Source organism: Priapulus caudatus, unplaced genomic scaffold (assembly GCF_000485595.1).
Source record: "Priapulus caudatus unplaced genomic scaffold, Priapulus_caudatus-5.0.1 Scaffold129, whole genome shotgun sequence".
Taxonomy (NCBI): Eukaryota; Metazoa; Priapulida; class Priapulimorpha; order Priapulimorphida; family Priapulidae; genus Priapulus; species Priapulus caudatus.
Window position 1 is genome coordinate 402374 of NW_014577190.1, and position 14130 is coordinate 416503.

The following is a 14130-nucleotide window of genomic DNA, read 5'->3' on the forward strand; positions in this document are numbered from 1 at the left end:
TGCAAAATAAATTGGCAAATGCGCAACTTTTTCAGGGTGGCAGCACGGTCGCGGGTGTCATGCTAAAAAGGACGATTTCAAAATTCAATGTTGTTTTATGACAAACGTGAACGCGTAATTATAGAAATTTGTATTTACTATTGTTTATGAATCTACTATCATAATATACTCCGAAATTCTAGGAGAAAGTATCCCTTTAACCCCTCTTGCTGTCGAATTGTGTTTGCTCATTAAAGGTTGGAGTTTATTCATTTCTTGTAGCAATAGTGTGCCATTTACCCAAGAACCCACACCGCTGCATCATGGGGCCAGCTTAGAGAAACACGTATTGTTAGATGAAACATAATAGACCAATCTGTCTATTATTATATTTCTCCTGATATTAATAAAAGTGTATTCTTATTCTACGTCTATTTCTCACGTCTACATAAGTGTAATTACTCAGGTGGTGTGAGTAGCGAGGTCACCTGTTGTGACCAGTGAGGTCAGCTGCTGTGACCAGTGAGGTCAGCTGTTGTGAATAGTGAGGTCACCTGTTGTGAATAGTGAGGTCACCTGTTGTGAGTAGTGAGGTCACCTGTTGTGACCGGTGAGGTCCGATGCCGTGAGTAGTGATGTCACCTGTTGTGACCGTTGAGGTCACCTGTTGTGAGTAGTGAGGTCACCTGTTGTGAGTAGCGATATAAGCTGCTGTGACCGGTAAATATAGTGACCAAATAGTAAGTATGAAATGCGTTAGATTTAATTATATTCGGCATAGTTCGTATTCGGAAAGGCAATAGGGCACCATGGTATAGCTATAGCAGTTGTCCCAGTTATAATTATAGCCTCCACATTAATTACATTCCAGCTGTCGCCGCTATATGTTACTCGGGTGATACCTTTCAGTTTATTCTAGTTTGGCAGTTAGAAAGAGAAAGAGAGAGTGTGTGTGTGTGTATGTGTGTATGTGTGTAAGTGTGTGCATGTGCATGTGCGTGTGCGTGCGCGTGTGTATGCGCGTGCGTTTGCATGTGCGTGGGCGCTTAATGTAGCATCGCACTCAGTAGCACGAGTACACATCGGATGCAACATATGTGACGTCTGACGTGTATAATTAGGGCAGTAAGTCTATTCTGGGTGTTGATTTTATTCTGATATTGAGCGTTAGGGTTATACACTGATGAGGTTGCCATATATTCATCATAACGTCATTAACGAACCTACGTCGTTAAAATTCCGTGTGGTATAGGATCATGAGTGAAAAATACAACTTGTATTTAAACTACAAGCTGTAGGAATAGGAGTTTAACGTCGCGGGTGTCATGCCAAAAATGACTATTTCAAAATTCAATGTTGTTTTATGACAAACGTTAACGCGTAATTATAGAAATTTGTATTTACTATTGTTTATGAATATACTATCATAATATACTCTCAAATTCTAGGAGAAAGTATCCCTTTAACCCCTCTTGCTGTCGAATTGTGTTTGCTCATTAAAGGTTGGAGTTTATTCATTTCTTGTAGCAAGAGTGTGCCATTTACCCAAGAACCCACACCGATGCATCATGGGGCCATCTTGGAGAAACACGTATTGTTAGATGAAGCATAATAGACCAATCTGTCTAGTATTATATTTCTCCTGATATTAATAAAAGTTTATTCTTATTTTACGTCTATTTCTCACGTCTACATAAGTGTAATTACTCAGGTGGTGTGAGTAGCGAGGTCACCTGTTGTGACCAGTGAGGTCAGCTGCTGTGACCAGTGAGGTCAGCTGTTGTGAGTAGTGAGGTCACTTGTTGTGAGTAGTGAGATAAGCTGCTGTGACCAGTGAGGTCACCTGTTGTGAGTAGTGAGGTCATCTGTTGTGAGTAGTGAGGTCACTTGTTGTGAGTAGTGCATGAGGTCACCTGTTGTGAATAGTGAGGTCACCTGTTGTGAGTAGTGAGGTCATCTGTTGTGAGTAGTGAGGTCACTTGTTGTGAGTTACAGAGTAGTGCATGAGGTCACCTGCTGTGAATAGTGAGGTCACCTGTTGTGAGTAGTGAGGTCACCTGTTGTGACCAGTGAGGTCCGATGCCGTGAGTAGTGAGGTCACCTGTTGTGAGTAGTGAGGTCACTTGTTGTGAGTAGTGAGGTCACCTGTTGTGACCGGTGAGGTCCGATGCCGTGAGTAGTGAGGTCACCTGTTGTGAGTAGTGAGGTCACCTGTTGTGAGTAGTGAAGTCACCTGTTGTGAGTAGTGAGGTCGCCTGTTGTGAGTAGTGGGATAAGCTGCTGTGACCGGTAAATATAGTGACCAAATAGTAAGTATGAAATGCGTTAGATTTAATTATATTCGGCATAGTTCGTATTCGGAAAGGCAATAGGGTACCATGGTATAGCTATAGCAGTTGTCCCAGTTATAATTATAGCCTCCACATTAATTACATTCCAGCTGTCGCTGCTATATGTTACTCGGGTGATACCTTTCAGTTTATCCTAGTTTGGCAGTTAGAAAGAGAAAGAGAGAGTGTGTGTGTATGTGTGTATGTGTGTAAGTGTGTGCGTGTGCATGTGCGTGCGCGTGTGTATGCGCGTGCGTGTGCATGTGCATGTGCGTGCGCGTGTGTATGCGCGTGCGTGTGCATGTGCGTGTGCGTGCGCGTGTGTATGCGCGTGCGTGTGCAAGTGCGTGGGCGCTTAATGTAGCATCGCACTCAGTAGCGATATTAGCACGAGCACACATCGGATGCAACATATGTGACGTCTGAGTGTATAATTAGGGCAGTAAGTCTATTCTGGGTGTTGATTTTATTCTGATATTGAGCGTTAGGGTTATACACTGATGAGGTTGCCATAAATTCATCATAACGTCATTAACGAACCTACGTCGTTAAAATAGTGTGTGGTATAGGATCGTGAGTGAAAAATACAACTTGTATTTAAACTACAAGCTGTAGGAATAGGAGTTGAACGTCAGCAGTTATGTTGTACTAATTTCCTTATTTTCTATTGTTCACTGAAATTATATAATATCAGGGGTTACTAATGACAAATATTTGTCAAAAATTGATAAAATTGAATATTGACAATTATTTTTCATTGCCTTCCCTCGAAACTTCAAGCGGCAAACATAGAATCAGGCAAAAATGGATTGCAAAAATATTTTAACATTGCACGTTTGTAATTGCCTATATGTTTGATGGGTAAAAAAAATGCCTGGGAATTGGGAAAAAGCTTTTAGACTACAACGTGAAAGTGTCGGGTCGAATGTCGCTCTGCGGCGATGTTAATTGTGACGCGTCTCTTGTTGCCATGCGGTGTTGCCAAGCACTGAAGGTCATGAAGGGTGCATGTGCTCCCCGGGGGGGTCACTATATATGCCGGTATTACCCCATGTGCGTTCTCACTAAAAATAATAGGCCCCCTAGTGCGAACTGCACATTGGAAAACCCTACCCCCTATTGCAGACACAATTGAAGAATACCACCCCCTATTGCATACACAATGAAAATATCCCACCCCCTATTGCATACACAATGGAAGAGTCCTACCCGGACCCCTACTCCCTATTGCGAGGTCTTGCAGACAAGTGGAGGGCAAAGAGTTGAGGGAATGGAGGGGGCCCGTGAGGGGGGCCTACTGCGGGCGCGGTGCTTGACCTGAACGATCCCGAGGGTTTATTGCGGGATTAGCTTTGTAAAGGGGGGCCTATTTGCTCCCGCGCGGGCCCGCTTTAGAAGTTGAAAAACACTCCCCCCTAACTCGAAAAATTTGGAACGCACATGGGGTAATACCGACATATATAGAGTACCGAAGTGTGACGTCACGTTGGCAAGACAACGTACGTGCTGGTTCTACACAAGCCACTGGCTCCATAACATTAACTGCGTAAAAATGTTGTGCGTACGTAAAACACGAGTGTGTGCGCTGCAGACAGCGGTAAAGCATCGGTAGCAAGTCGATCTTACAATATTTAATTAATTTAAAAAAAATTGGAATTTTTTGTGTAAATTTTTTTTTTGTTCATTTTTTTTTTCCCGTTGCTTTTCACTTCCATCCCTTGGAAATCTATAAAAACTGCAATAATGACTCTCAGAATTATGGTTACAATCGGGTACAAAACACGACACGCAGTTAATGTTACCAGAGCATATGATTGTGTAGAACCAGTGGGCTCGTTGTCATGCCACCGTGACGTCATCACTTCGGTACTCTATAGTGACCACCCCGGGATGTGCGCATAGATATCATATAGATCAGAATTAGATAATAGGGATTACCTACCCTATAATTCCCTATTCTCTACTTCTGATATAGATATATGGCGCCGACTCTTGCCGCCATGATACAGAACTGCGGCGAAACGCGTTTTATGAGTTGTTTTTTCGTTGAGCGAATATAGGCTTGATACATATTTTTACAGTTTTATTTTCAAAGCTAACGTTCAGTTAAAGTGTAGTGAGCTATTTACTTACGTTTACAGTGGTTTGTCACAAAAATGTGAGTGGGTCAATATCATGCAGTTAGCAAATAACTAGTAGGGTGATCACTAATCTTGTGAGCTGCGTAGTACTGATTAGCAGAACCATTGCCTGTAGCCATATTTCTAGTTCTTTGCTCTGTCACATTGAACTTTCACTTGGCCGAGCAATATAGCTAGATATTTATTTAGGTGTTCTTTCAGTTCGGTGCTCCATCTTCCATACTACATTTATGTACTATTATACTACATACTAACTTCTACTTGGGCCGGAAAAGTGACTAATGTAGTAATTTCATTTTGTAAATTCGTACATATATTGTAGCCGGTATCAGTGATAATTAACTGCTCAGTTAGCGAACAGCTTACACTGGTAAAGATACAGAGATGTTTGTTCTGGCAATTAGCTGCAGGGAAAACTCCGTACGTGGCACGTACAGGCGTATTTTCCTATTTGTTTTTCTGCACTTTTTTCGTTGAACTGTTGAAGCTTTTCATGAGTTCCTGTTGGTTAATAACTTCGTAATGGGTTTTAGCAATTGGGTATTAATTGGGTATTAGCAATTGAGTATTAGCAACGTATTGGGTGTACGCGCATTCTGGAAGTTTTTTAAATATTGTAAAACGTTAACCATGTTACCTAAAAACCACAGAATTAATGCACAGTGCTCTTCTAGCAAAAACTAATTAACAGTGTGTTCATTAACAATTTTTCTCTCAGCTCTTTAGGCATCTATATGTGGTTGAACTGTGTAACATTGGGCTCGAATATCCCGTAGAAAAACCAATTGATTATGTTTGTCTTTGCTGCAGGCATGTTTGATGGCAAGATTAACCTTTATGATGACATCCTGTTCCCAAGCAAGGGCTTTGAACCCATGTTTCCGGAGATGGTCATGGACGATGATGGATGTCAACGTGGCAACAAGAAAAGTGCCAGCAGCGTCAGTCGGCCTGACAGCCCAAGTAGTGATTGCTCTGACTCACCCAAGGTAAAACATCCTAGATGCTACATTTTATCATTTGTTGTTCAGCCTTATGTGGAAGAGTAGCCATTGAGAACTCTTGAGAATTTTGGAGTCAGTCTAATTAAAAATACAACAACACGTATACCTCTTGCTGTGCTTATATATATATATATAATTATATATATATATATGTTATATATTATCAGTAATGACTAGCAATAAGTAGCTGTTATACCAGAATGAATTACAGACACCTAAGTTATAGCACTAAGATATAGCTAAGCATCTATAGATCATGTTTCGGTAAATCGAAACATGGTCCCCTACTGAGATTTCTTCAATGACTTAATTAGTGCATAATATTACATAGTGCAAACGTGTTTACAGTTATTATAATGTTTTTATTATTTATAATACTAAAGCAATGAATGCACTGAAGAACACTAATATAATTTCATAGGTGTCTTGTCAATCTTCGTCCTGGCTGCAATATAGCTGAACGTGAACTACATAGATATTTTAGCAGAGAAACATAATCGTGAACTAAAAGACTCCTAGCTAAATATTTTATGCAAATGGCTTTAGCATTACATGTTTTTTCCATAGTGTCTGCTTCCCATCATTGTTGCCCACGTTGTTTCCATGCTATATAAGCTGAATCAAAGTAATTATTTTTTGGTTAGCTTTTGAAAAACACAATTACCATGTGATGTAATTTATAGATGAGTAAGATCATCTTTTCATCTCCATTTTATGGCTTTCTTATTACCTCTATAATTGAGGCTACCTCACTGAAGATTTTACAAATACAGACATATTTGCACCTAATGTAGTGGTGTCTTGTAGGTTAGTTGACAACACCAGAGTGTGCTATAAATTCGAAGATAATTTCTCTATGGTAGGAGTGTATGACACAAGTAGTCTAGTCCTGGCCTTAACCCACGATGTAGCCTTAGTCTATATATATACCTATGATATATTGTGTAACTCTCTAAAGACGAAACCAGAATTTACCTTCAAAATTCAATCTGCCTTGTCCCTAAGTGTTTGTCCCATAGCCAGGTATTCACAATGCAGAGAAATAGACTTCAGTTCTTTATTTATTAACAATTGGACAATGTACTTACTCTGTCGAGTGGCCTAAACTATTCACAGTGACTGTTGAAGGGCATTAATATTAGTGTTAGGGACTTGTGACAGCCATGTTTATTGTGTCTTTAGTTAGCATGTATATTTCGTCATTACGTTAAGATTTTGTTTATTAACTTACATTATTGTGATGATTAGGCAAGGAATTAATATCTCAGTACAGGTTCAGAGTGTTATTGATGTCATTCAGGGTGTTTACCATATTTATATTTCACTAGATCTGATACCCTGTCCTCATCCACTGGTTCAAAACTGCTTTTTCTGTACGTCATGATGGCCATCGGTGGCAAAAATTTGTTTATTGTAGGTGGCAGCACTAATCAGCAAGCAACATTGATTTTCAGCAGGCAGTATTGTTTTTTATTTCATGGCGTGGCACATGCTCTGCACTAACTACAATGGTGCATTTCTTATAGCCATATAAAAAAAAACATTAAACCTTATAGCCATATAAAAATATATATATATGCCTATTGAGTGCACGGTACCGGTACTGTTGATTGATTTTACCTTATAGCAGTACTTCATACGGAATGAAATTAAATCATCTCTCCTTTATTTCGTGGATTTTAGTAAGAAAATGTGTTACTTTAATAGCAGTAAGGTAGTACAACAGTAACAGCAATAAGTAAGCAGTATAGTAACAGCAGGTAAAGTCAAACTGATATCGTTCGAGTCTGTATAAGGATCCAAGAGTGTGTTGTTCGAGTTATAGTGCTGCTCATCACAATAGCTTGTGATCAAATTTCCATTTTGCTATTTTCATAAGCCCATGTCAAATATATTTTATGACATTGCACATCATGTTTTATTCATAATTATGTAGAAAACATGAAGTTTATATCATGCAAAATTATGCAAAAAGTGTCTGTGCTGCATAATCCATGATTAAAATCGTTATCACTTAATTTGAATAGACATCTAATGCTTCCTTTCAAGTTATTCCTATTTGTTAATGACTTTTTCAGTCAATGTCTGAGCCGGACCAGTCCAGCCCCTTTGATGTAGACATGATAGATAAATTATGTGCAACAGAAAATTGCTGGGAGACTGGGATCATGGCCGACAAAATTGCTGACAAGGTAATCAGCCTAGTAGTCATGCAATCCCATTCCCGATTAGTTGTAGTCCACTATGTTCTACTCCTACTATCTGTACGTGGTACTAGATGTACTGGGGTTTGATTGACATCAGCATGCACCTGTTAGGTTAATTACCAACCTTATATTATATCAGTATAGCTGTGTGGTCATGTAAATCAAACTTTGTTTATTTAATAATTTATTTGGTGTAAATTTTATAGGAGGGAGAGTTGGAAGACATGGCGATGAGTGCACCCCACATTCCCATGGGCGTAACTGATGATATGTTTCTCCATGGATATAGAAACCGCCACAACACGGACAAATTCTCAACCATTAGGCACTGGCCACAAAGGTAAGACACTTAAACACAGGACACACTGTAGCAATTTCCAGACTGGCAAGACGAAAGACATTTTAATCTACTACCACTGTCCGAACTGTTGTGATTTATAACTATACAACTAATATTTACAGTGATTCTCTCATATTTAAATAAGAAATGTATTGAGGTAATACTTTAAATAAATATAAATATGCTAGAGTCACTATAATGCACTAAATGAACGCATAGACTGTGCTTATTAGTTAAACTTTTACTATCTTCTCATGTGGTAAATGTGCTTATGCAGGTTTGGGTGAATAATTGAAGTGCATTTATGTAACAGGACGTTGTCATCATGCACTTCCTCAAAGTGTCGATCTGTGGGAAGCTCACCCACCAATGTTGGAGGCAGTTTATCGCCACGGCAACCTGTTGTTCAGCTAAGCTCAAGTCTCACTAGGCTTCTACAAACAGGAAACTTAACACAGGTAATAAGCCGAAACCTACAATAACATTCTGCTGCCATTCCTATACTATCGTTTCATGGTGTTATGCTAGCTTGGTTATTGTCAACCTGTTTGATTGCATGTGAAAAAATGTCATGTAATATAATGATAAAAAGATATAGAACGTCTGACTGAACAATTTGGTTATTGATGCAAGTAAAATCTGCCATTTTGATTTGTGATGTTGTATTAGCATATCAGAGTCGATTAAATTAGTATAAAGTAGGAAATTGTTGAAATATCGTTAAGTGGTGCGCTTAATATAACTACTGACCCCATCACAGTGGAGCGAATTTTTGCTCCTGTTTTCTTTATTTAAAATACCCACGTGTTTCATTGTGTTTAAACGGCTCCGCGATGCATGTTGTGAATGGTTTCAGAACACTGCCAGGCGGATCACAGACCATCACTACGCAGGTATAAAGCGCCCAATAGCAAGTGAGCTAGGCCAATCAAAGAGAACACGAGGCAACTCTGACGTCCAGCAAATGATACATAAAGACCTAAAGTCTCTCATATGTAGCAAAGGTGAATGGGCAGTTTTATTCCCAGTCTTGTAATATTTAGTTGGTAGTGAATCGTACTCAGAGCATGAACATCCATAAAACCATTCAGTGCTAATGTTTCATATTTAATCTCTGCTGATCTTCTGAATTCCTGCTTTTAGTTAAATTTTTCTATCATTCATCCATATTGGTAACATATAGTGTGTGTACCTCTTCTGAGAGTATGGTTGTGGCTGTGGCCAGGCGCCCCGGTATATGACAAGTATAGCTGTCAGGAATGCAGTGTAACCAGAATTATAACTTGCACGTGAGAACATAACATGCTGTAGGCATTGGAAAGATGAGGAATTTTGTACACAATGAAGCATGTATCTAGAAACATTAAACATTATTTACTAACAATTCACTAGGAAACATTTTAAATTAAATTAATAGGGGACAGGATTTGTATATTGGCATAAGGCATTTGTCATTGTTATCGCTCATGATTGGTAACCATAATCAGAATTAATTGCTTTTACAATGTTTAAATATTAGCTCTGGATGTAGCCAATCAGGCCAATGCACACGTGATTTATTTACAATTTTAGCCCTGGAAATATTCACTTAACTGTAGTAAAATTATTAAACTTTGTGTGTAACGTGGCTCCTGATTTGCAAAAAAGTACTAATTTTATTGCACTTGGCTCAAAATGCGGTGAAATTTCTTTAACGTTGAATAGCAGTAATCGACGAAGAACAAGATTCCATAGGTTTCTATATAGCGACATTTAGTGGCGTAGTTTTTGCAAACCCCTATATATATATATAGTACTGTGAGACAGCCCTTGTAGAAGCAAATAGTTTCAGGAGCCGTGTAACACACACACAGTCGTATATAAATATTTACATATAGTACGAGCACTACTAGTGTGGATTTCAAGGACACCTATAGAATACGAAGGCCAGCTATTTCTCTAACTCAGACAGTTATTTACTAGTACTGTGCAGCTGTAGATCTATTCATGTTCATCGGTCAGATCTATTGACTGATAACGACAAGCTTGATTTCCAAGATAGCTGTCATCGACTGAATTGATATTTCAGCTAACGTGACTTGGTCATATACAGCTAGTATAGCGGCAAAGCGTCCATCCATTCTTCAGCAATAGCAGCACAAATCTAAACGACTTAATGTACAGTCTTCAATTTTTTCATGGAGTTATAGTAGGTAGTCAAGATAGGCAGAATTAGGTCAGAACTGTAGGTCAGAAGATCAGAATGCAAATATCTGCTGCCGCTCAATCGTATTGGGCTTGCAACGTGCACCTGCGTAATTATGCCACAGTTCAAAACGGCTTCACTAGCTGTGCTCATCTCAATCATAATAATGAGTGACAGAAAGAAAAACCATATTTGATGCAAAAAATTAAGGCCGAGAAGGTCAGACGAAAGATTTCAAATATTTTTGAGCATGGGGCATGGTCCCAGTGAAAAACTGTTTCAACACACACGTGACTCGTTACGTTAGATTCCTACTAACTTGGTGAAGAAAATTCTTACTTGTAAAGATTCAAATTCCTTTTGCACAGAGGTGAATGTCGGCAGCTCTGCTAGCGACCCACTTACATATCTGGGGCCCACTCACTCAGTTTTACACTTATTAACTCTTCACGCAATTCTTTGCTAAATCATGAACTACTCATGATCAGGCTAACGCTCCATTAGGAGTGTTCCCAACTTTGATTGATAATGTAACCCTAACCCTAACCCTAACCCTAACCCTAACCCTAACCCCAACCCTATCCCTAATTCTAAAATAAAACAAAATTAGCCAAAAATAATAAAAAATAAAATAAATATAAGACAAAATTAGCCAATCAGAGCCGTTCCTTTTCCTAGCATTTTTTTCCTAGGTTAATCAAGAACATAGGGCTCTAGTGAGCGCTGCTATTGGTTGAGCTTGTCTCGTCGCTCAAGGACGTCACAGTGTCATCAACCAATGGCAGCGCTCACTAGAGCCCTATGTTCTTGATTGACCTAGGGGAAAAAATCACGCCAGCGGATCACTATCTCTCCCCTGTGCAAAATTCACTTACTATCGCTTTCAGCCACTAGAGGGCAGTAATTATTATAATTTTAAATGTGACAGCTAACAACATACAATACCTTGTTAATTTGTTTACGAAGTGTTCATAATTACTTCATAATTTCTTTTTTCTATGCAATGCAAGCCATGAGCAGTGCAATAGTGGTGTTATATCTGATTGTGTAATATTTTATGGCACTGCTATTATTTTTTACAAACTAAATCAGCATTCCAGTTGCATAATATCAGGAGTAGATAATAGGGAACTGATTCTACTCCTGATAATATCTGTTTTGACAAATAACCCCCTACTATACTCGCTGGTTATATCATTTTCGCACCTCATCGATTTCTGAAACACAGCGTCATTGAATTAACCTAGAATAACATATAGTTGCACACGTAACCCAACTTGCTTAGCATGAATGCAGTAGTAATAATGCATGAGTTTACACCGCTTTTGACATTTTGTTTGCAGAACACCCCACCGCGTTCAACAGGCATTTTCCTTCTGCTGCAGGCAACACTCCAAGTCTAGACAGCAGTGTGCTGAAACACCTGCTACTAAATGGAGAGGATATCAATCATGGTTACAGCCGGGGACAGAAGCCAAGTAGTCGTGCCGGCAAACCTGGCCGTCCAGCGCCTGGGTTTCAGTCATTAACGCGCCTCGACTGTGAAGTGAATGCACCTGTTGCATCGCACAGTGGACTCCTGGATGGCCAGCGGCTTCTGACAGCCCTCGACGGGCAGGGAGAATAGCCGGTCACCTGGTGCATCGCGTAACGATATCACGCATGACTTGACCGAGTGCAAGAGCATTCTGGGAGCCCTTGGGGCCCTCTGCAAAGAGAGCATGCATCACAAATGATTGACCAGTTCAATGCATTGACATCTGCGACGTGTCGTATTGCCTCGGCCAAGGACGTGATTGAACAGTGACTTCAATTGGACAGGATTGTTTGCTGTGACCGACTGGTCGTGGCCATGGGCTACCAGGCATATATATATAAGTGCATATGGTTACCATTCCTACTACTAGTATGTGGTATAGGCTTATGATCAAGTCACTGGTTACTGTTACTGGTCACAGTCAGTATGTTTGTAGATAAGTGGGCTAGAGACATTAGTTACAGAGGTATACAGTCATAAATAATTGAACACAAGGAGGCTTAGCACCTGTGTACTGTGGTGTGTACACTTGGCTGCGATGTGGAATATTTCACAAGATGGTGTACACGAATTTCTGTTACATCTGTTACGTAACAATGTCTCATGCATATGACAGGTCAGAATTGAATTTTTATACATCTGCTCTTCATTGGCCCGGGAGAATCAGCAGTCAGTGCTAGATCAACAACAAACCAAAATTGTGGCTACGCCTAAAGAGATCTGGACTGCCCACCTCTAGCACATAATGTTATGAGAATTTTATTCAATATGAGGGAAGGGTTGGTGACTGTATATAGATGGAAATGCTAGCTTGAAGCAGTATTTAACCGAAGTCCATCGTTTGATTGAGATTCAGAAGATAGTTCTGTTTAAAATCATTTAGGACATGTACATTTTTCTATTGCTGCAGTAATATTAGTCCGCGTCAACTTTGTTGTCTGGTTAAAGATCACGTCGTTTCTTCTTGTTTTCGCTACCAGGTAAGTAGACTTTACTAGGTAACAAGTATAGCCCTCTGCCCCCTAGTATTAACACATAAACAAAGTTAGCTTGGGTAAAACCTAATATTTTTAAGCAGCAGTTTAAATAATTCACACAATGCTTAAATAGAACATTTTTCTGATTCGATCTGTGACAGGTGACAGGACCTGGTGTGGCAATAGTGTAAGTATTATTGCAGTTAGCCAGAAGTTCTTGCTTTATTTTAGAAGCAAATGTGTATCTCTTTGCCTGTAGTATATACAATCAATCCATCCACAAAGTAAAGAGAATATTTTTATAGTTATAAACATTACTGGTCCTCATGTTCCTGTTTGTGGTCGTAGGAACTTGCCTATATGTGCCGTGGACAGGCAATAGGTATTGTCTGTTAGTGCCGGATGATTTTATTGGAGATTGCATTTTGTGTACAAGTGATTTGATTCAAAAACATTGTGTGACGTCAGTTAAAGGCTATGGCATATACAAAGATGTTTAAGCTCATGACATATACAAAGCTTGTAAGTGGTGATCAATTGGCATGCAATTTTCCCTTGGAATTTTACTTTGACAACGTGAACGGGCATTATTTTAAACCTACAGTATTGCTTTTAGTATGGATCAACTGACATTCTACACTGGATACAATATATGACATAGCGTATCTAGACCTAGATAATAGGCAGTGAAACACGATGCTGTAGGTACATTGTTAATAATGTTGCAGGAAAACAACGTAAGAGAGTCGTTCGTAAATGATGCTTTGTTGTTCACATAGATTAATGTGTAAAGGGAAAAAAACATTCTGTGTTTTAGTTAGAGTATCTAGGTAAGTTGTTAGAAATCAGTATGAACTTATAGCCACGTGGACTTCTGGGAACGGTCTATTTGTGTTAGTTTGAGAGTCGGCTATTCTTTAGTGAGAAGGGTCCACGGAAGCACAATTGAGCATGAGCACATTTGCATGACGGCAATGTTACGGATCCATGGATAGAACCTATTTCATCGGAGTGCGAGTGTATAGTTTGTATGATGACAGTATTCATGATTCTTATCTCTACCTATGTAGACCTTTATCCCCAAATATGGCAGGGCAGGGGACTGTATATGTAGAGCTGCCTGATGCCATGCTGTGTATGGCATACCGCTGAATCACGTGACTCGCTTTTTTTATTAAGAAGACGGGAACTTGTGATCGTAATAATTGTTAACAATGTTGAGTCACTTTTTTGTAAGAGGAAAGTGAGCCCGAGTAATTACTTAATATGAGTCACCTAAATGATGTTTTCTAAGCAGTAATTTCATTATGCCCAGTGTGTTATACATGCCAACATGGAAATAAGCATCCGATTCACGTTTTTGTGCACCGATTGCACGTTATTCACTTTAAAAATCAATGTAAAAAATGAACCTTAAAACAACCAACAAA

General features: G+C 39.3%; 1 protein-coding gene across 3 annotated transcripts in view; it reads left to right on the plus strand.

The window, feature by feature from the left end:
* Positions 1-13012, plus strand: part of LOC106805844 (hypoxia-inducible factor 1-alpha-like) — a 94419-nt gene extending 81407 nt beyond the window's left edge. The window contains exons 10-15 of one of the 3 annotated variants that reach the window (XM_014807604.1): positions 5261-5439; positions 7533-7646; positions 7868-8001; positions 8315-8459; positions 8858-9005; positions 11530-13012. In XM_014807604.1, the coding sequence (XP_014663090.1) occupies positions 5261-5439; positions 7533-7646; positions 7868-8001; positions 8315-8459; positions 8858-9005; positions 11530-11813 (1004 nt within the window). In that variant the 3' untranslated portion in view covers positions 11814-13012. The remainder of the gene's footprint in view (positions 1-5260; positions 5440-7532; positions 7647-7867; positions 8002-8314; positions 8460-8857; positions 9006-11529) is intronic. The other 2 variants (XM_014807605.1, XM_014807607.1) reach the window with 2 other exon arrangements.
* The last annotated feature ends 1118 nt before the right edge of the window (positions 13013-14130 follow it).